Raw genomic sequence first — 20,991 nt, 5'->3', positions numbered from 1 at the left:
ATGCCACACTGTCTTAATTACTGTAGTCTTGTAATAATTTCTGAAATCGAACAGCATAAGCTCTCACCAACCTCATATTTTTTCTCCAGGATTACCTTAGCTGCTCTTTGCACTTTTCAACTGCAGAGAAATTTTAGAGTCAGCTTGTCAATTTGCCTCCAAAAAAACTGCTGGAATTTTCATCAGGACTGTACTGAATCTACAGATCAGTTTGAGGAACAATGACAACTTTACTGAATCTTCCAACTTATTGACATGGTATGTCCCTTCATTTATGTAGGTCTTTCACTTTTCACAATAATGTTTAATTGTTTTCTGTGTAGAGGTCTTACACGTCTTTTGTTGGATTTATTCTTAGATACCTGTGGTAGATTTAAAAGGACCACATACTCTTTGCATCTTCTGTCAAGCAGTGAAGTCTATGTTCCCTCCCCCAAATCTTCACTAGCCTTGTGATTTGCTGCAGCCAATAGGAAGTGAGAGATATAATGTGTGACCTTTGAGCCTAGGCCTCAAGACAGCTTGGAGCTTCTATGCTGCCTGTTTGATGTTTCCACCATGTGAAGAAGCTGGGAGTAGCTTCCTTTAAGATGGGAGACCATGTGGAAAGGGGTTCTGCTGACAGCCAGCACCAATTCGCTGGACATGGGACTGAGGTCATCTCATACCATTACGTCTCGGTTAACTGCCAGGTGACTGCAGCCATATGAATAACCACAGGTGAGACCAGCAGAAGAAACATCCAGCTAGGTCTAGCCCAAATTATTAACCCACAGAATTGTAAACAAATAAGATGGTGGTTGTTTTAAACCACTACATTTTGGAGTCATCTGTTACACAATAATAGTTAATGATACAGTATTTAATGTTTTCTTTCTCTCCCTCCCTCCCTCCTCTCCCCTCTCATCTCTCTCTCTCCTCCTCCCCCTTCTCTCAATCCCTCCCTCCTTCCCTCCCTCCCTCCCTTCCTCCCGAACTTCCATTTTTGTAGAAACAGGGTCTCCTTATGTTGCCCAGGCTGGTTCTGAACTCCTGGGCTCAAGTGATCCTCTCACCTAGGCGTCTCAAAGTGCTGGGATTACAGGTGTGAGCCACCACACCCAGACCTGTCTTTTTAATATCCTCCGAATTTTTCTTTTCTCTGTAATCACTGCTGACATGTAGAAATACAACTGTTTTCTATACTGTCTCTAGTGGCCTTACTAAATTTACTTATTCTAATAACTTATCTGAAAATACTTTTAGATTTTCTAGTAAACGATCATGCTTTCTACAAATAAAAAAGTTTTTATTTTCCTTTCCAGCTCCTATACCTTTTATTTCTTTTTCAAAAAGATCATCCTTGACTTATTTCACTGGCTGAACTCCCGTGTAACGGTGAAAGAAGTGGTGATAATGGGTAACTTTCCTTTATCTCAAGAAAAAACTTTTACTCTATCACCAATTAGTATGATGTTTGTTGTAGCTTTTTAATAGATAGACCTAAACAGATTAAAGCAGTTATCTTCTATTTTTAGCTTGCTGAATTTTTATTGTAGATGGATGTTAAAGTTTGTCAAATGACTTTTATGCATTTTTAAGTAATCATATTCTATTTTATCTTGTTGACGTGGTAAATTACCAAATTTATCTGCAAATGTGAAACTGAATGTGCATTCCACGAATAAAACCAATTTGGTTATATCAGCCTTCTTACATATTTCTGTTTTTGATTTACTAATATTTTGTTCAGATTTTTTTCCTCTATATTCATAAGTGCTTATCTATAATTTTCCCTTATTATTTGATAACTTTTTTAAAAAAAATTACCGTTTTCTGGTAAACTTCTTAGATACATTCATAATTATTTTAAATTTTCTGTCTAAAAATACCAACATCCAGTTTATCTATGGTTCTGTTTCTAGTGTTTGTTTTTTCTCTTGGTCTCATCTCATCTTGGCCTGGTAATTTGTGACTGAATGCAACATTTTGTATGAAAACTTACAGAGACTTTGGATGAGTTTTTAGCTTCTGGCAGGCAGTTAGAGTAAGAAGCATAATGCCTAAATCAACCAGGGTTTGGGTTTCCTCAAGGCTGTGTTTCAGTCTTTATCTAAGTTCTGGTGTATTTCAGTCCTTATGAGGCCTGGTGTAGTCCTTTAGCAGTCTCAATGAAAACCAATGCCATTCCTCCACTTTTAATCTCCCTAGTACCACAAAACTGCTGAAAAGACTGTGTCACTTAGAAATCAGCAAATATCTCAATAAAGAAAGTACCTCAGATTATTGGGGTTTGTTGTCTGCCTGTCTCTTCTCTGTAAGATATTAGCCCTTCCATTACCAGCTCTCTTAGCAGCAATGAAGTCTAAGTTTTGCTTTGCTAGCCCCACGAGACTGCCAAAAGCTTTACTTGCATTCTCTGCCTGTTGGCAGCTGCTTTCTGCTTGGCTTCTTCACCTTTCTCCCCACACTGCTTACAAATCAGAAAAAGTCTCAGGAATAAAAGCAAAATAAATGTTGGGCTCACCTTACTGGGTTTCTCTCCTCTCATAAATCTTGAACTCTCAAGTCCTGGCTGTTTTGGTAGCTTTCCAATGGCTTCACATGGACACTCCCCATCCCCGCCCCCACTATCTGTCTTTTCCTGAAGTTCTCAGCTGGCATGGGTCTGCTTATTATAAGCTGGTTAACAACCTCTGGATATGGGTCTATTTTCTGATTATATCTTTATTTACAATGATTGACATTTCAAGGTGTTTACAAGGCGTGCCAAATACTCTTCCTTACTGAATATAAAAACACTTTTTCATGCTAATATTACCAGTAAATCTCTGATTCACTTGGAATTTATCCTTATATAAAGTGTCAAGAATAAATCTAATTTTATATTTTTTCTATTGTGATTGAGTCTAATAGCATTATTGAAAAGTCTATATACTCCCCACTGAATTAAAATCTATTATATATTAAAATTTCATGTGCAACTTAATGACATTTCTATTCTGTTTTCTTACTTATATTTTAATCTTTTTGCATGTGTCTTCTGAGACTGCCTGAAATTATTTTGGAACAAGAATATGTTTAATTGAAATTAAATCATATAATGGAAGAAAGGGTGAAATTTTTTAAAACCAGAGAGGAGGGAAAACTTTTTTGTGACTCAAAATTCAGATTCAAGACTATACTTTCAGGGATCATTTCCACAGTTTGTTACTAGAGAAGTTTCTCTGAATATGCAGAGTTTAAAAAAAAAATTAGATTCAAAACAGCAAAAGACTAATACATCTGACAACATAAAAATAAACACCTCTTGTATAATTAAACACACACACACACCCCCCCCCAAAAGCAAAGTAAAAAGACAAAAAGCTGAAGAAAAAATACTTACAACTTTCATCAAAGACATACTTTTAGAAAGAGCTTCTAAAATTAGAAGAGATAAAAGGCCTGACAGAAATATAGACAAGTGACATAACCAGGCAGTTCACAGAGAAAAATCTGGACCCTTAACATACAGATGAGGAAAAGAAGATATAGAAGAAAAGAAAACAGAAATAGGCAGAGAAGCAACAGAGCAAGAGGAGAACCAGAAAGGACAGATGTCAACAACAGGGAAGTCAGCAATGTCAAAATGGCAGAGGATGCTGCAAAGATAAGGCTAGAGAGAAAGGTCACTGGATTTGGTGCCTCGGGGAGTCACTGATAACCTCCTGCTAAGTCATTTCAGAATATCTCAGAGATTAATAGCAACCTCAAGTTGAGCTGGGCCCAGTGGCTCATGCCTGTTTTCCCAGCACTTTGGGAGGCTGAGGTGGGCAGATAACTCGAGCCCAGGAGTTTGAGCCCAGCGTGGGCAACATGGTAAAATTCTGTCCCCACAAAAAATACAAAAATTAGCCAGGCGTGGTGGCATGCACCTATAGTCCCAGCTACCTGGGATGCTGAGGTGAGAGGATCACCTGAGCCCAGGAGGTTGAGGCTGCAGTGAGCTGTGATCGTGCCACTGCACTTCAGCCTGAGTGACAGAGTGAGACTCTATCTCCCCCACCCCCCAAAAAAGTCCAACATCAAGTTAATTCAACCTAACTCTTTCTCTCTCTCTTTGGTATAAACAAAACAAGAAATGTTAAGTGGATGGCCTAAAGTCATGTGGCTAGCTATTTGATCTTAGACTTGAATATGTACATTTTCACAATAGCAACTACCTATTAGGTAGAAAGCATGAAAGCCAGAATGGAGGATACTATTTTTCCTGAAAAACGTTCTGCTGTTCATTCACCCATGCCTCACCCCACCCTCATGGTGAGTGATGATAAAGTACGTGAGCAGACCTTATTTTCCTTATTTCACTGGCAGAGAAACTGAGGTTCAGTAAGCTCAACTACTTTGCTTAGAGTCATAAAATAAACATGCTGGGAAAACAGGGTACTGACAATCAGTTCAGCACTGTTTTGCCAATACTAATTTGAGCATTACCTTATTCTCAGAGAAGAGAAAATGAGATCAAAACAAAGGCTTAAGGTAAAAAGCTTTTATACCCCAACTTCGTCCTTGCAACCAAATATTAAAGAACCACATAAAGTAGCAAAGACTTTGAAACCTCTACTGAAATGTCAAAACCTTCATCATTACCTTTCTTCACTATTACCTTTCTGAATGACTAAGGTGCTTGGTCTGAATCAAGGAAATATTCTGACCCTTAAGTAAAAGTTATCCTTACCGAGTCATTTACTGCTTTTGGGACTCCACATTTGAAAAAGCTGAGATACAGCCCAATGGTATGAATTATTCTGCCACCTTCAGGTTGATCTGGTCAGTCAAAGTCGATGAGATGAGGGAACGAGCCAAACAGGGCTTATTCTTGTAGTAACTAAACGACTAATCAAATACAGTAGTATACAAAGTTGATGCTTATTTATTCAAGCAGCAGACAGTTTCCTGTTATAAAATGGAATTTGGAGAAGGCAATCCTGTGTTCATAAGCTCCTAATAAAAATAGGAAACTGTCTATTTCTACCTCCCCACACGAAAACTGCTGAAGTCTTCCAGAAACTTCATAGAGTTGAAAGAAGAAATACCTGTCTATATACCATAAGGTCTCAGATCCCAAGCTATTCCCTCGGCCATGTCCTTTCCTTTCTTAGTTTATCCTGCACTAAACAAAACTGTCTGGAATTCATTCTTTAAAGGTTTATTTATGGTACATAGAGACTGTTTATGTGAAGCAGAGTATTTGCCTATTTCCCTCTTGGGACAATGTTTAAAACTACAGGGATATTTCCCTCTCTGGCACTTTCTGAAATACAATTAACAATACTGGATCTTTTTTCCTTTTAACAAATCTGGTTTTTATTTAGGGAGGGGAGGAAAAAAGTAAAGGGTCTGAAGTTTCCCAACAAATTATTTCAAGCCTTTGAGAAGACAGTTTTAGGCTTTTTAAATAGTGTCTTTGTTCGAAACTCCCCCAACCCCCACCCTCTCACTCTGACCATTAAAATGTGGGTTTTCTTCCAAACTAGATTGCTCAATTAAAGCCCTTCTTTTGTAATACCCCAATGCTCTAAATGGAAAAAGGACTGCTGTAGGCCACCTCGTGAAATCTTTTAAAGGCTCCTGGCCTCTTTTGATCTTTAAAAAAAGCCAAAAACACGTATAAACTACCTGGCATTTTCAATATCACTCTGCCACTTTCTAACACGCAAACTTGGAAGAACGGAGAGAATGGGGAGTCAGGGAGGAATGCTGTGCTTTGGTCTCTGCATTTGTGAAATGGGACTATTATCTCCCCATTCTTCCATCGCAGAGTAAGGAATCCAATTGAGATAGCAGATGTGAAACTGCTTTCAGTCCTTTTGAACAGACACTATATCTGGCAACAAGGTACCCTCAGTGTAAACCTGAAGACTTCCCTCTGAGATTTCTGACAGTCTCACTTCTGGCCTGGAGTCAGGAGAATCAAGATAATTATTCCTTCAATACCAAAGACGTGGTTTACCTTTTAGTCAGGCTCTCGTGACTCCTGTTCAGGGACAGAACTCCATTTTCTAAGCACATACTTTTAGCCATTATATATTCATCTAAAAGAGCATAGTACCCTTTCTAAGAGCTACTAATAAAGGCATATTACCCTGTTAGAAAACTCTTTGAATAAATGACATTATTTTATGAGTCCCAGACTCCACTAGGAGACTCAAGACACAGTAAAATGTGACTCCCACAAGCTGAGAATTAACTCGTTAGTCCCAATTCCCCGCACCCTGCTGGAAACACTAACTTACTACACTCGGCGTGCCCCCCACACACCTCATCAAATGGCTGCTCCGTGTAATTGTTTAACAATGATTTGAAAAATGCCCTGAAAATGTTCCTTCAATTCAGTGCCAGATGAAACATTCAACTGAAATGATTTCGTTGACTGTATGCCGAGCGCACACACAACCATCACTCCCATATAACTGGGTGGCTGGGGCTACTTCGACTGCAGAAAATCAGACTGCTTTTCTCAGTCTGGGGAGTTTTCTGCTGGGAGCAACTTGAAGGGAATAGTTAGGTGTCTGTGTTTCTTAGTAAGATGATTTTAAAAACAAGAAGTCCTCAACCCTCAGGAAATGCTTCACATTGGTTTGCTGGGCAAGTGCCAAGTGCTCTGGGTGAATATATACTTTATCAAACAAACCCATTCCAAAGGTCACACAAGTCAAGTGGATACTTGTGGATATTAGCAAGATAGTGGTTTTCCCATGGTTTTCCCCTCACTCCCATGCTAACTATCTTTAATCTCCTGGGAAACATGAAATTAAAGCGAATGAAGCAGACAGAGCAGTGAGTGAAGGGCATGCTGCACTCTTCCGGAGATGGCTGCAAGAACCATTCTTGCTCCAGGTCCCCACCAGCACTGCCAGCGGCTTGGCCCCAGTTCGCCACCCCAGCGCAGTCACCGTTGCCCTACCCTTACCCAAATGTGATCTGATGTTGACCAGACTACTGTCTCATTACCTGTGTGTCGATTTTAGAAGCTGTGAGTTGGCAGACACGGCCACATGAGGCCCACACATGTGTTTTGTTAGGCTCACTAGGTTTAAAAAAAACCAAAAAACTTGAATTGGTTGCCAATGTTTAAAAACCAGGAGATTCCACATAAAAATCCAGATTTCCGGCTTCTCTTTAAAAATCTGAAGATCTGGCAACACGGGGTTCACATTCCTCCATGACAGCACGCGGCTGGAGTGGGTTGTGGCAGCCCCTTCAGATGGAGCGGGCTCTCCTGGTCGGGCAGACATGACACTGCCCCAGTGTGCGGCTCCACTCGCTGCCATTGCCAGCACAGCCCCTGTGGGCATCTAAGTTAGGACCCTAAACTTCCTCCTTATCTGCTCATATCTCTAGCTGTTCCTGTGCAGCAAGATGACTATCTTGTAGCATCTTAGAGGAGGCAGCATGGAGCAGTGGGAAGAGTCCTGGACTGGCGGTTAGTAGGAAGATGGAGGTCTTGAGTATCATCTTTAAGTGCAATAGAGTGAAAAACCAGAACCAATGGGTCCAAGCTGCAGGTGGGCCGACTTTCACTCAAACTAAGGAAAGACTTTCTAATGCCCCTGGATCCACTTCTGCTCTTATCACTGCCTAGCCACACAGGCTTCACTAACAAAACACTTTGACCTTCTATTTCCCTGTCTACCAAGCAAGTACATCATTGAGGACTCACAGGTCTAAAATTCTCTAGTTCCTTATGTTCTATGGGGAAGCACAGTATAGTGAAAAAAAAAAAAAAGACTTTAGAATCAGACAGGCTTGGATTTGAATCCCAGCTTTCTTCCTTAATGAAGATACACTTTATTGCCGAAAATGAAGATGGTGTTCAGGCTGTGTCTAGTAAGTAGTCATCAAGATGGTCTAAGGGTTTCATCCTGATGTGGTGGTAGAGGCAGCCACATCCCAGTGGGTAAGTGGGCTGAGTCTACTTTAAAGGCGGTAGACACTCATTCAAAAAGAGATGGATACTTAGGAAGAGAGAAGTAGGAAGGTGAGCAGGCCTTGGGCACCAAAGGAAGATGCTGTTTTGACTTTGCTTTTTCTCTTGATCTTGGACCCAACTTTAGGAAAAAGGTATCTCACTGGGGTAAGCCAGGAGCTAAACAGAGAGCAAATGGGTTTTACAGAATTATCTGTGAATCTCTTGAGCTACTCCTTGATCTCTGGCAATGTCATATTTTTTTTTTAAAGACAAATACACGTGAGTCAATAAACCTTCTGAAAAAGGAAATCTGTAAAAATAAAATGTCTGCTATCAATGATGATGGGGTTTGGACAAACACACACACACACACCCACAACAACAACAACAAACAAACAACAAACAGCAAACACACTCATTCTTTTCCAAGGAAAAATCATCTACAAAAATTTACCCAAATAGCAGCTCACCTTAAGATCCAATGGGAGCTTGTTGGAGGTGAACACACTTAGCTTGATCTGAGGAATGCTGATTTTGAGATTTTCAAAGTAGTATCGAATTGGTGTTCCACCTTGCTCAGCTGTCTTTTCATGGAGGTTTTCATCATATTTTTCCACCTCTGGTACAAAGGCAGAATTTAAAAAACAAAAAAGAATTTCTTAGTCTCATGATCCAAACCCTTGTATTCACATTGAAAAAAATAATCAAAAAAAGGAAACCATCTATCACTCTCAAATTAGTTTGCAAGGGCACAGTGACGTGTATAGTATTCTGATGCCATTCTTTGTGAGAGTAGATCTATTTTGTGTTGTCAAAAAAGAAGACTAGCATGTTAACTTGTGACTCTATACCATCCAACAGATGTCATCTTTGGAAAAAATCATCCAGATGGAAAAGTCAAAAAGCCACAGGTGTATTTGTTAGCAGTGTTATTATCAATGACCCAGATTATCTAAATTTATTTTCCTAGGATCATATCCAAATAAGGTCTTGGAGTGCAGTGTAACTGAATCAAAATGAGTATCACCAATTCATGAATCTGCGTGAAACATAATGCCTGAAAAAGAATCAGGTTGCGGGCTGTAAAGATGTAACATCACTACAAGCAGCAACCTGTCTCCCAAATGGTGGATATTCATTTAAATAGGACAATCAAGGCAGATTTTTTTTAAATATATATATATATTTTTATTATACTTTAAGTTCTAGGGTACATGTGCACAACGTGCAGGTTTGTTACATATGTATACTTGTGTCAAGGCAGATTTTTTTTACTTGCCATCCCATGAAATAAAAGGAGTAGCATGGGCTACAACACGGCAATGTGATCTTTGCACTTGATGCTATATGCACACCCAACTGGGCAGCATACTTTGCCTTGGCTTCATGTGCCTTGGAAATAAAGCCAGAGAGCTTGCACATACCTACTTATCAAACACATTTATGTTGTAAGCTATTATCAGTGCTACTTACAGAAAAATGATACTGCAACAGAGACCTGCCTATTTATGCTGAGGAAGCAGAAACAGCTACAGACAGGATGGCAGGTACTTTAAGGAGCAGCAGGACTGGGCTTGTGGATCTGAGGGCTGCATGCTGCCTCTGTCCCATCCCATCAGCACTGGTGACAACATACCAAAAATATGGGAAGCAACCTCTTAGTCAGCTCCCACTCCAGCTAAAGGATTTTACAAAAATCTAAATCCATGCTTGAGGAGAAATTTATTACAGCAACTTATAAGAAAATTTACAAGAAAAGCATGTCGAATCAAATTTAAAGTAAAACTTCCCAGGAAGGTACCAAAACAGAATGGATACCTGGCAGGCAGCCTCCCAAGTGGCTGTCTGAATACAAATAAACACTGGCGTTCCAACCCAAAGTGGAAAACACAGCATTAAACAGACAGGATCTTGCTCTTGATCCCAAATACTCTTAAAGCTTAAATTCTAAATCTGGGATAAAAAGAACAAAAATATTTTTCTTGCATTGTGTGTATGCATGTACATGTGTACACACATTCCCAGTGATTTTTTTTCTCTAGCCAACATGGGCAGATAAACATAAAAGCCTCTTTCTTATCATTTCTTCAGGCTCAATATTTAGTTTAGGCTTCAAAAGACTGATTATTATTGACTTTTTTCTAAGCTGTAAACACAGCCCTGAAAAGCCCATCTAGAAGCAGGAGGAAAGGCCATGACGAGGAATCTAAAAGAAGCAACAGCTCAATTATTTCTGTAGTACTGCTGGAAACCTGGGTTTTTCAATAGCTTATCTTACTCGCTTCTACAAAGAAGAGAGTAAATAAGTAGAAACCTTTGTAATTACAGAAAAGCACAAGGGTTTGGACGTCAAAAGTTAACGAATTGAGGCTAGCCAATTTTATTTTCTCAACTAAACCAAAGGAACTGCCAAAAGGATTTCTGATTCTTGGCCTGGAGTCTGTTTAATAAACAAAGGTTAGGAAACAAAGTGGTTTGCTAAATGACTAACATCATTTCTGTCATCCTAGAGCAGATGAATAAAAAAAATGCAAAGCAAAGAGGAATAGTATACTGCTTCCCAAAGGTGTACCACCGGATACTCCAGGCTTCCAGAAGCCCCTCTGAATGGCTCCTTTAGTTAACAAAGGTAACTCAGACAACAAGTAATACTTTGAAAAAGCACAACTGAAACACAAGCCTTAGCTTCCTAGCTCAGGCTGAGATGTGGAAAGGGAGTCTATCAGACACCAAGGGACTACCTATTTTTACAAACAGACTCAAAAAATACCATCTTTGGACCGATTCCCAGACACAGACATAGAACATTCAACATTACCTGATTCTGCTTGATCGTAGCCAAAGAAACTTAGCAGCTTGAGGAGCAGTTTCTCCTCAATTTGCACTGTGAATCTCTGAGCTGTGACCATCAGATGCTAGAGATAAAGAAATTCTGATTTAAAGTGTGAACACCAGAAGGGACATTCATCTGTGCTATTAAGAAGGCCTCAATGACATGGTATGCTTTCATTAATCATGTGGCTTTACAACTATAACACCAAATTATTTCTGGCTTATCTCTCTCTATATTGTTATGATTAAAAACTCCAAAAGATGTTTAATAGATGGTTTGCCATTCTATTGTTTGGTTCCCAGGAAATCTGGGCCTCATTAGTCAGGATTCCAGCCTCAGATGCACTGTGGTAGATGAACTTTATGGTGTGTGCTCAGATGGATGGCAGCTAATTTAAGGAGCTTCATGGCTGGGCTTGTGGATCCAAGGGCTACAGGCAGGCTTGATCCCATCAGCACTGGTGATAAAGGACCAGAAATATGGGAAGCAACCGCTGGTCGGCTCCCACTTTTCCAGAGTTTGCTGCTGGAACAGCTAGCTTGTGCGTGGAGACCCCTCCAAGAAAAAAAGTTTATTATTTCTAACTATCTGCTGCTTTTGGCAAACAGTGTGGTAACTTAGGTAGCAGCACGTCTGTCTCAAGGTCAGACCCATCAGAGCCCTTTCCCAATATTTCAGGGTTATTCTTTGTGTGTGTGTGTGCGCGCCTGTGCCCGCGTGCATGCATGTGGGCACACACATGCAGACACACATCTCACGCTGTCACCTAGGCGGGAGTGCAGTGGCATGATTGTGGCCCACTGTAGCCTCAAACTCCCAGGCTCAGGACCTCTGCCTGCTAAGCAGCTGGGACTACAGGTGCTTGCCACCAGGTCCAGCTAATTTTTGTATTTTTTATAGAAATGGGGTTTCACCATGTTTCCCAAGCTGGTCTCAAAATCCTGGGCTCAAGAGACCCGCTCACCTTAGCCTCCCAAAGTGCTGAGATTACAGGCGAGAGCCAGTGAGCCCAGCTGGGGTTATTCTGTTTGTAATAACAGATCTGGATCATGCCTGGTCTTGACCTATCTAGAAGATGCTATATTTTCCTACGGTGACTTCACTCTGATGAATATGGACTCCGGCCTATATGGACTCAGTACTATCAAACTATCACCTGCAAGGTCACTGAAAACACAACTGAGAATACAAAGGGCCAGAAGGAGGAGTTCCTGTCAATTCCTCCAAACAATCTATTATGTCACACATGGCTTAACCCTGCAGAGCTATTCCCATCAGCATCCGGCACTGCTGCTCCGAGACTTGGCTGTGAGAGAACAAATCAACCTTCCACCATGGCATCAACCCACCAGCCTCCTCCACCAGCCCACCTTGTAGATGTTGGTCAGTGCACTCTTACTGGGGAACTTCACTGCGTTGACTTGCACGGCTGGGCCGGTCTCAATGACCTCATTCTCATTGCTCAGGGGAGTCACATAGAGCATGAAGGGCTGCGTGGTACCAATGAGCTGATTGTCCACCTATGACCATGGAAAGGTAGCAAAGCAAAAACAAACAGTAGCTCAGTTTTCATTTTTACACTTGAGTGGGGCGTCATAATGCATAGGTTGCTCAGAAAGTACCCTTATCATTTCACTCGATCTCAACAGCAGCTCACAAAAGGGCAGTCATAAAAAGTTAGTGGTCATAATAACAGACTTCATTAGGGGAGTGCTTTGCTAAGAGAATAGATTTTAAGTTTTCTCACCACAAAAAAATAAGTAGGTGAGGCAATACATACATTAGCTCAATTTAGCCATTCCACACCTAAAAATATTTCCAAACATCATGTTGTACATGATGAATATATATAATTTTTTTTTTTTTTTTTTTGAGACAGAGTTTCGCTCTTGTTGCCCAGGCTGAAGTGCAGCAGCAGAATCTTGGCTCACTGCAACCTCTGCCTCCCAGATTCAAGCGATTCTCCTGCCTCAGCCTCTTGAGTGGCTGGGATTATAGGCATGCACCACCATGCCTGGCTAATTTTATATTTTTAGTAAAGATGGGGTTTCTCCATGTTGGTCAGGTTGGTCTCGAACTCCTGACCTCAAGTGATCGCTTGCCTCAGCCTCCCAAAGTGCTGGGATTACAGGCATGAGCCACCATGCCCAGCCGAATATATACAATTTTTATTCACTGGTTAAAAACTCAGCTATTGGCCAGGCGCAGTGGCTCACATCAAAAATCCCAGCACTTTTGGAGGTTGAGGCAGGCAGATCACGAGGTCAGGAGTTCGAGACCAGCCTGACCAACATGGTGAAAACCTGTCTCTACTGAAAATACAAAAATTAGCCAGGCATGGTAGCAGGCGTCTGTAACTCCAGCTACTCAGGAGGCTGAGGCAGGAGAATCACTTGAACCCGGGAGAAAGAGGTTGCAGTGAGCCAAGATCACATCACTGCACTCCAGCCTGGGTGACAGAGCGAGACTCTGTGTCAAAAAAAAAAAAAAAAAAAAAAGCACTTTGGGAGGCCGAGGCAGGCAGATCACAAGATCAGGAGATTGAGACCATCCTGGCTAACACGGTGAAACCTCATCTCTACTAAAGATACAAAAAAATTAGCTGGGCGTGGTGGTGGGCACCTGTAGTCCCAGCTAATCGGGAGGCTTAGGCAGGAGACTGGTGTGAACCTGGAAGGCAGAGCTTGCAATGAGCCGAGATTGCGCCTCTGCACTCCAGCCTGTGCAACAGAGCGAGACTCCGTCTCAAAAAAAAAAAAAAAAATCAACTATTTGAAAAAAGTAATTTTTTAAGTCCATGACCTGCTTAACGAAAAAAAAAAATTAATTAAAAAAATAAAACAGGTGATACTATGTGCAAAGCTCCATGCTAGACACTTCATACGCATGATCTCAAGTTACACCATACCTGTAATGCTGGTGGTAATTAAACTAAGGGTTTTGCTGCAGTCCTTACAACAACTTCATGAGCTCTGTCCTTATTTTATAGATGAAGAAGCTGAGAAGAGAGGCCCTTGCTTAGGGTCACAGTGCTGGTCAGTGGCAGAACTCGAACCTGAATCCACGTCTGTCTGACCCCAAGGTCAGCACTCCTAAACACTATGCTGTGGATGCTTCTCTTGAGCTCCAAATTCCTTGAAGACAATTTACATTAGAGAACCAGGAGCTCAAATGGCTACCAAATGGGAACAGCTCCCTCTGCTAAAGTCAACTCCCTTCTTAGGAATGACAGTGGCATTAGGGTTGACTCTATTTACGCAGCCCTGATCAGTGCCATCACAGAGGACACTCGCCACACTCAGATGTGCATGGATGTCTGGAGGCTCCTTGCAGGAAGCAGCCATCTTCATGTTCTGTATCACATCGAAGGTCACCACCAGGAAGAAGAAAAAGAGATCATCTTTTTGGGTGCCCCTAAGAGATCATTTGCGAGTGCTTTCCACACACCCCTATCTTATCACTTCCTAATCCCCTAAAGGCTAGGTATTATTCCTCCCCATTTTACAAAGAAGTAGACAGAAGCTTAGAGAAGTTATGTTACTTGCCCTCATTCGCACAGCTTGTAAGTGGAAGAAGTGGGATACAAACGCAGAGATTTCTGGCACCACGGAACCCTCTGACCTCTCCATTGTATTGCAGGGATTTCCACATAGACATTTGTGTACAACCGGAAATGACTTTCCTTCTGTTGGTTCTCAGGGCAGGGATAAGGGCAAAAGACTTGGAGTATTTTTTCCTACTTCCATTCCTGCCTCCTACAATGTATTCTCTATATAGCAGCCAAAGTGGTCTTTCAATAAAATATAAATCGAGTCATACACCTCCTTCCTTTACACTCTTCAGTGGTGTGCCTTTCTCTTAGGATAAAACCAGACTTCTCACCACAGCCTCTAGGGCCTGCATGAACTGGCACCAAATTCTCCAACTTCATCACACACCACTCTTTCAGGTTCCCTACCATCCTCACCTGAGTCTCCTCATTGTTTCTAAAATGTGGGCAAGTCCTTCCTTCCTCGGGGTCTCTGAACTGTCTGAAATGGTTTTCCTAGTGACCATCTCTATGGTTTGCTCATTCTATTCCTCCAAGTTTCAGTTCAGCTCTTATTTCCTCAGGAAGATCTTCCCGAGCCACTTTTTCTAAAGTAGGACTTTATCTAAAGTAGCTGTTCTTTACAGCAGTTATCACAGCATGTCATTATTCATTTGCTTGCTTGCCTGCATATTTACTGGCTGACTCTCTCTCTAGGCTGTTGGCTCAAGAAGAGCAAAGCCTGCATTTTTGAAGTCATAGCCGTATCTCCAGAACCTAGTACAGTGTCGGGCACACACTTGACGCTCAGTAAGAATGGATTAAATGAACGAATCATTGCCTATCTCAATATATGAAATGGCAATAAAGGGCTCAACCATACTGTCTTTTCCTTTGTTCTTTCACTAAACACATCTGACACAAGGTGTCATAACTGAGAATTACTAATTCTAGCTAGTTTTATTCTCCCAATTAGATTGGATGCTCCCTAAGGAGAGGATCTCTATTTTCTATTTTTAAAAATTCCTTCTTGCTGCACTGTAACCACAGTAAAATACAAACCTGCTTATTTTCTGATTTGCAGCATACATCACATAAAGAGGTATTATAGGAAAAAAACAACTTTTTGGCCAGGTGTGGTGGTTCACGCCTGTAATCCCATCACTCTGGAAGGCCAAGGTGGGCAGATCACCTGAGGTCAGGAGTTTGAGACCAGCCTGGCCAACGTGGCGAAACTCCGTCTCTACTAAAAACTACAAAAATTGCTGGGTGTGGTGGTGGGCACCTGTAATCCCATCTATTCAGGAGGCTGAAGCTGGAGGATCACTTGAACCCAGGAGGCGGAGGTTGCAGTAAGCCAAGATCGCACCACTCCACTCCAGCCTGGGTGACAGAGTGAGACTCCGTCTCAAAATAAATAAATAAATAAATAACCAAATAAACAACTTTTTAAGCTAAAGAATAAAGTTAGTAAAACTAATGAACAGCAAATGGTTCCTTGAATCATCTCTGTAAGGTCAAAAAAAAAAGGAGGACAAAGAAAAATAGCTGCAAGATATTAACCTTTTATCTGTGCACAAATACATAGGATACAATTAGCCCGAATTCTTTGTTATTCGTGACATATAATAAAAGAAAAATTTCTTCTGAGAAGAGGCTCTGGCCTCGACAGTCTGGATGGAACTGCATGACACGTTAAGGGAGAGAAGGAGCCCCAGTCATGGGAGACACATTGCACATTCCCAGTCAGAATGCAGTTTGTCCATTTGGGAAAAAGAACCACAGTCTGGGGCTTTGGGTTCTTCTTTTGGAATGTCTACCAGGAACTAGTTTCCTGAACACATTTAAACTTTGATGCAGGTTATAAAGGAAAAGCGTTCCAAGTATGATGTCACAAAGAGATAGAAGTTGTTTTGATAGCACAGTAACAGTACTCTGCCAAAAATTGTAAAAGTCAACTTTTTCAGAACTCCGAAAGTTAATAAAAAACTTGCGACAATCTAAGGAGCATTTATTCAAGAAAATAAGCTGAAACTCAGTAAGAACAGCGAGCTGTGTGGCATTTTAATTTGTCCTAGTCTCTTTACTCCCACCCAGCTCCACAGTAGCCTTGAAAACCAACGGCCCTACAGTCACACTGAAAACAAAGCAGTCCTAGCAGACACTCCAGGAGCCAGAAGGAATATGCAGCTTCCCCAGGAGTCCCATCCCCAGACTTGTCAGTATTTGGCTTGTCTGGCATCTCTCTCATTCCTGATATTAATAATCTGTGTCTTCTCTTTTTCTCCTCATCAGACTGGTTAGAGGCTTATTCGTTGTATAGATCTTTAAGAATAACATATATCTCCTATTAGTTCTATCCCTCTAGAGAAGCCTGACTAATACAGATTTTGGTACCAGGAGTGGTTCTAGAGAAAGAGAATATTAAGGATGGAGTTCTTTCATTGGCTTTTGGGTTTCTGGAGTTGGCTGTTTAATATGATTAGACCCAAAAATGCTAAGGACTCTACTTCTAATAGTATGGAGAACACTGATAGTCCTTGGCATGAACTGTTTGGAGAATTATGCAAAATAAATGCATTTGACACTCCTGATTCACTGCTCGAGAAAGGCAAGGAGTTTAGTGACTCTATACATAATACTTTTGACCATATGTAGAAAACCAAGTAATATAATGAAGCTGGTTGGTTGCTCCTAAGTTCAGTGGACAAAGTGATGAAAGAAAATGATAAACTCAGGGATTCTGTCTCCCAGCTTCAGAAGCAGCTACTGAGCCTCAAATCTCCTAAGATTGCCCTGAGTAAGAGTCTTATATCCTGCAGAGAAAGAGCTGAAATTGTGGAAAAACAGACACAAGCTCTTATCATGCAAGTGACTGACCTGCAACGAAAGATGCACGCACTGCCTCACCAGGTGTCTACTGTTAAAAGTGAGGGCACTGATTGGATAAGAATGGGACCCTGTAACTTGGAATGGGGATGTGTGGGAGGACCTTGATGAAGCTCAGGGAAACTGAGTTTATAAACTCTGACGAGCCTTTTTTGCCAGAAGGAAGAGCTTCCTCATCCCCAGCAGTGGCAACATCCCCTCCTCGACCCACGCTGTCATCAGCTTTCCACCTTTGTCTGAGGAGATAAATCCTATGCTGCCTGAGGCAACAGTGATGACCTGACAGCTGTCAAGCAAAATAATGTTGATTCTCCTCAGGAGCCACCCCCAACACCCCTGTTTGCTTCTAGACCTATAACTAAACTAAAGTCCTGGAGGGCCCCTAGAGGTGAGGTTGAGAGTGTGACTCATGAGGTGTGCTACGCTCGAAAAGAACTGTTTGAGTTCTCTAATTTATATAGACAGAAAGCTGGAGAACAGGTAAGGGAATGGATATTAAGGGTATGGGATAACAGTGGAAGGAACACAGGGTTGGATCAGGCTGAATTTATTGATCTGGGCCCACTAAGTAGGCACTCTGCTTTTAATCTTACAGCTTGGAGAGGTAAAAAAAGGTTCTAATAGTTTATTTACTTGGTTAGTTGAAATATGGATTAAAAGATGGCCCACTGTGAGTGAGCTGGAAATGCGTGATCTCCTTTGGTTTAACGTAGAGGAAGGGATCCAAAGGCTTGGGGAGACTGGGATGGTGGAATGGATTAGCCACTTTAGACCTACTCATCCCAGCTGGGAGGGTCCAGAAGATATACCCTTGACCAATGCCTTGCAAAACAGATTTGTAAGGGCAGTACCTGCATCTTTGAAGAGACCTGTAACTGCTTTTCCTCGTATGTCAGATCTAACGGTGGGAACAGCAATCATTAACTACAAAAGTTAAATACAATGGGAATAACTGGATCCCGAGGTGGCAGGTTGCTATGTGGCAGCCCTCAATCGTCAAAGGCAAGGTGGGCATAGCTACCATAATGCACAGCAGAGGCAAAGTGGCAATCAGAATAGTCTGACTCATGTAGAGCTCTGGCACTGGCTAATTAATCATGGTGTTCCTAGAAGTGAAACTGATAGGAGGCCTGCTGCATTCCTACCTAATTTATACAAGCAGAAAACTTCTAGGCTGAATGGACAAAAGACTAGTTTGAATTATAAAAACAGAGAATCATGACCCCTCAGTCAATTTCTAGATTTGAGCCAGTTTACAGACCCAGAACCCCTTGAATGAAGGGGAGGCCGGATCCCCTTGAGGAAGGACCCCACTACATTGCTGACAATTTATGCGATGAATCTTTCTCCCATCCTTCCCCAAGGAGACCACTGGCCTTTTACCAGGGTAACTGTGCATTGGGGAAAGGGAAAGGATCAGACATTTCGGGGACTACAGGACACTGGCTGTGAGCTGACATTGATTTCAGGGGACCCAAAACATCATTGTGGTCCTCCAGTTAAAGGAGGGGCTTATGGAGCTCAAGTAATTAATGGAGTTTTAGCTCAGGACTGACTTACAGTGGGTCCAGTGGGTCCCCAGACTCATCCTGTGGCCATGTCCCTAGTGCCAGAATGCACAATTGGCACAGACACACTCAACAGCTGGCAGAACCCCCACACTGGCTCCCTGACTGGTAGGGTGAGGGCTATTACGGTGGAAAAGGCCAAATGGAAGCTCTTAGAGCTGCCTCTACCTAGAAAAATAAACAAAAAACAGTATCATATCCCTGGAGGGATTGTGGAGATTAGTGCCACTATCAAGGACTTGAAAGATGCAGGGGTGGTGATTCCCACCACATCCTTGTTCAACTCTTCCATTTGGCCCATGCAGAAGACAGACGGATCTTGGAGAATGACCGTGGATTATCGTAAGCTTAACCAAATGGTGACTCCAATTGCAGCTGCTGTACCAGATGTGGGGTTTCACTGCTTGAGCAAATTCACACACCTCCTGGTACCTGGTATGCAGCCATTGACTTGGCAAATGCCTTTTTCTCCATTCCTGTACACAAGGCCTACCAGAAGCAACCTGCCTTCAGCTGGCAAGACCAGCAATATCCCTTTACTGTCCTACCGCAGGGGTATATCAACTCTCCGGCTTTGTGTCATAATCTTATTTGGAGAGACCTTGATAGCCTTTTGCTTCCACAAAATATCACACTGGTCCATTACATTGAAGACATTATGCAGACTGGATCCACTGAGCAAGAAGTAGCAAACACACTGGACTTATTGGTGAGACACTTGCGTGCCAGAGGATGGGAAATATATCCGACTAAAATTCAGGGACCTTCTACCTCAGCAAAATTTCTAGGGATCCAGTGGTGTGTGGCCTGCCAAGACATACCTTCTAAGTTAAAGGAGTTGCTGCGTTTGGCCCCTCCTACAACCAAGAAAGAGGTACAATGCCTAGTGGGCCTATTTGGATATTGGAGGCAACACATTCCTCATTTGGGTGTATTACTCCGGCCCATTTATTAAGTGACCTGAAAGGCTGCCAGTTTTGAGTGGAGTCCAGAACGGGAGAAGACGCTGCAACAGGACCAGGCTTCTGTGCAAGCTGCTCTGCCATCTGGGCCATATGACCCAGCAGATCCAATGGTGCTTGAGGTGTCAGTGGCAGATAGGGATGCTGTTTGGAGCTCTGGCAGGCCTCCATAGGTAAATCACAGCAAAGGCCTCTAGGATTTTGGAGGAAGGCCCTGCCACCTTCTGCAGATAACTACTCTCCTTCTGAGAGACGGCTCTTGGCCTGTTACTGGGCTTTGATGGAAAATGAACACTTGACTATGGGTCATCAAGTCACCATGCGACCTGAACTGCCTATCATGAACTGGGTGCTTTCTGACCCACCCGTCTAGCCATAAAGTGGGTTGCGCAGTGCAGCATTCCATCATCAAATGGAAGTGGTATATATGTGACCGGACTCGAGCAGGTCCTAAAGGCACAAGTAAGTTACATGAGGAAGTGGCTCAAATGCCGATGGTCTCCACTCCTGCCACCCTGCCTTCTCTCCCCCAGCCTGCACCAATGGCCTCATGGGGAGTTCCCTATTACCAGTTGACAGAGGAAGAGAAGACTAGGGTCTGGTTCACAGATAGTTCTGCATGATATGCAGGCACCATGTGAAAATGGACAGCTGCAGCACTAAAGCCCCTTTCTAGGACATCCCTGAAGGACAGCAGTGAAGGGAAATCTTCCCAGTGAGCAGAACTTCGAGCAATGCACCTTGTTACACACTTTGCATGGAAGGAGAAATGGCCAGATGTGTGATTATATACTGATTCATGGGCTGTAGCCAATGGTTTGGCTGGATGGATCGTCAGGGACTTAGAAGAAGCATGATTAGAAAACTAGTGACAAACAAATTTGGGGAAGAGGTATGTGGATGGACCTCTCTGAGTGGTCAAAAACTGAAGATATTTGTATCCCATGTGAGTGCTCACCAGTGGGTGACTTCAGCAGAGGAGGATTTTAACAACCAAGTGGATAGGATGACCTGTTCTGTGGACACCACTTGGCCTCTTTCCCCAGTCACTCCTGCCATCACCCAATGGGACCATGAACAAAGTAGCCATGGTGGCAGGGATGGAGGTTATGCATGGGCTCAGCAACATGGACTTCCACTCACCAAGGCTGACCTGTCTACGGCCAGTGCTGAATGCCCAATTTGCCAGCAGTCGAGACCAACACGGTGCCCTCGATATGGCACCATTCTTCTGGGTCATCAGCCAGCTACCTGGTGGCAGGTTGATTATATTGTAC

The 20,991-nt window shown here is 42.4% G+C and overlaps 1 protein-coding gene and 1 pseudogene across 7 annotated transcripts in view; one reads left to right on the top strand and one right to left on the bottom strand.

The window, feature by feature from the left end:
- Window positions 1–20,991, bottom strand: part of VPS13D (vacuolar protein sorting 13 homolog D) — a 284,215-nt gene that overhangs the window by 98,962 nt on the left and 164,262 nt on the right. For all 7 annotated transcript variants that reach the window (XM_031664499.1, XM_031664502.1, XM_031664496.1 and 4 more), the window contains 3 exons: window positions 12,137–12,286; window positions 10,752–10,848; window positions 8,404–8,552 (listed from right to left, as the gene is read on the bottom strand). In XM_031664499.1, the coding sequence (XP_031520359.1) occupies window positions 8,404–8,552; window positions 10,752–10,848; window positions 12,137–12,286 (396 nt within the window). The remainder of the gene's footprint in view (window positions 1–8,403; window positions 8,553–10,751; window positions 10,849–12,136; window positions 12,287–20,991) is intronic.
- LOC116271892 lies at window positions 3,155–3,268 on the top strand (annotated as a pseudogene).

Source organism: Papio anubis, chromosome 1, assembly GCF_008728515.1.
Source record: "Papio anubis isolate 15944 chromosome 1, Panubis1.0, whole genome shotgun sequence".
Classification (NCBI taxonomy): domain Eukaryota; kingdom Metazoa; phylum Chordata; class Mammalia; order Primates; family Cercopithecidae; genus Papio; species Papio anubis.
Note: the sequence above shows the minus strand (reverse complement) of the source record. Positions and strands in the feature narration are given on the sequence as shown.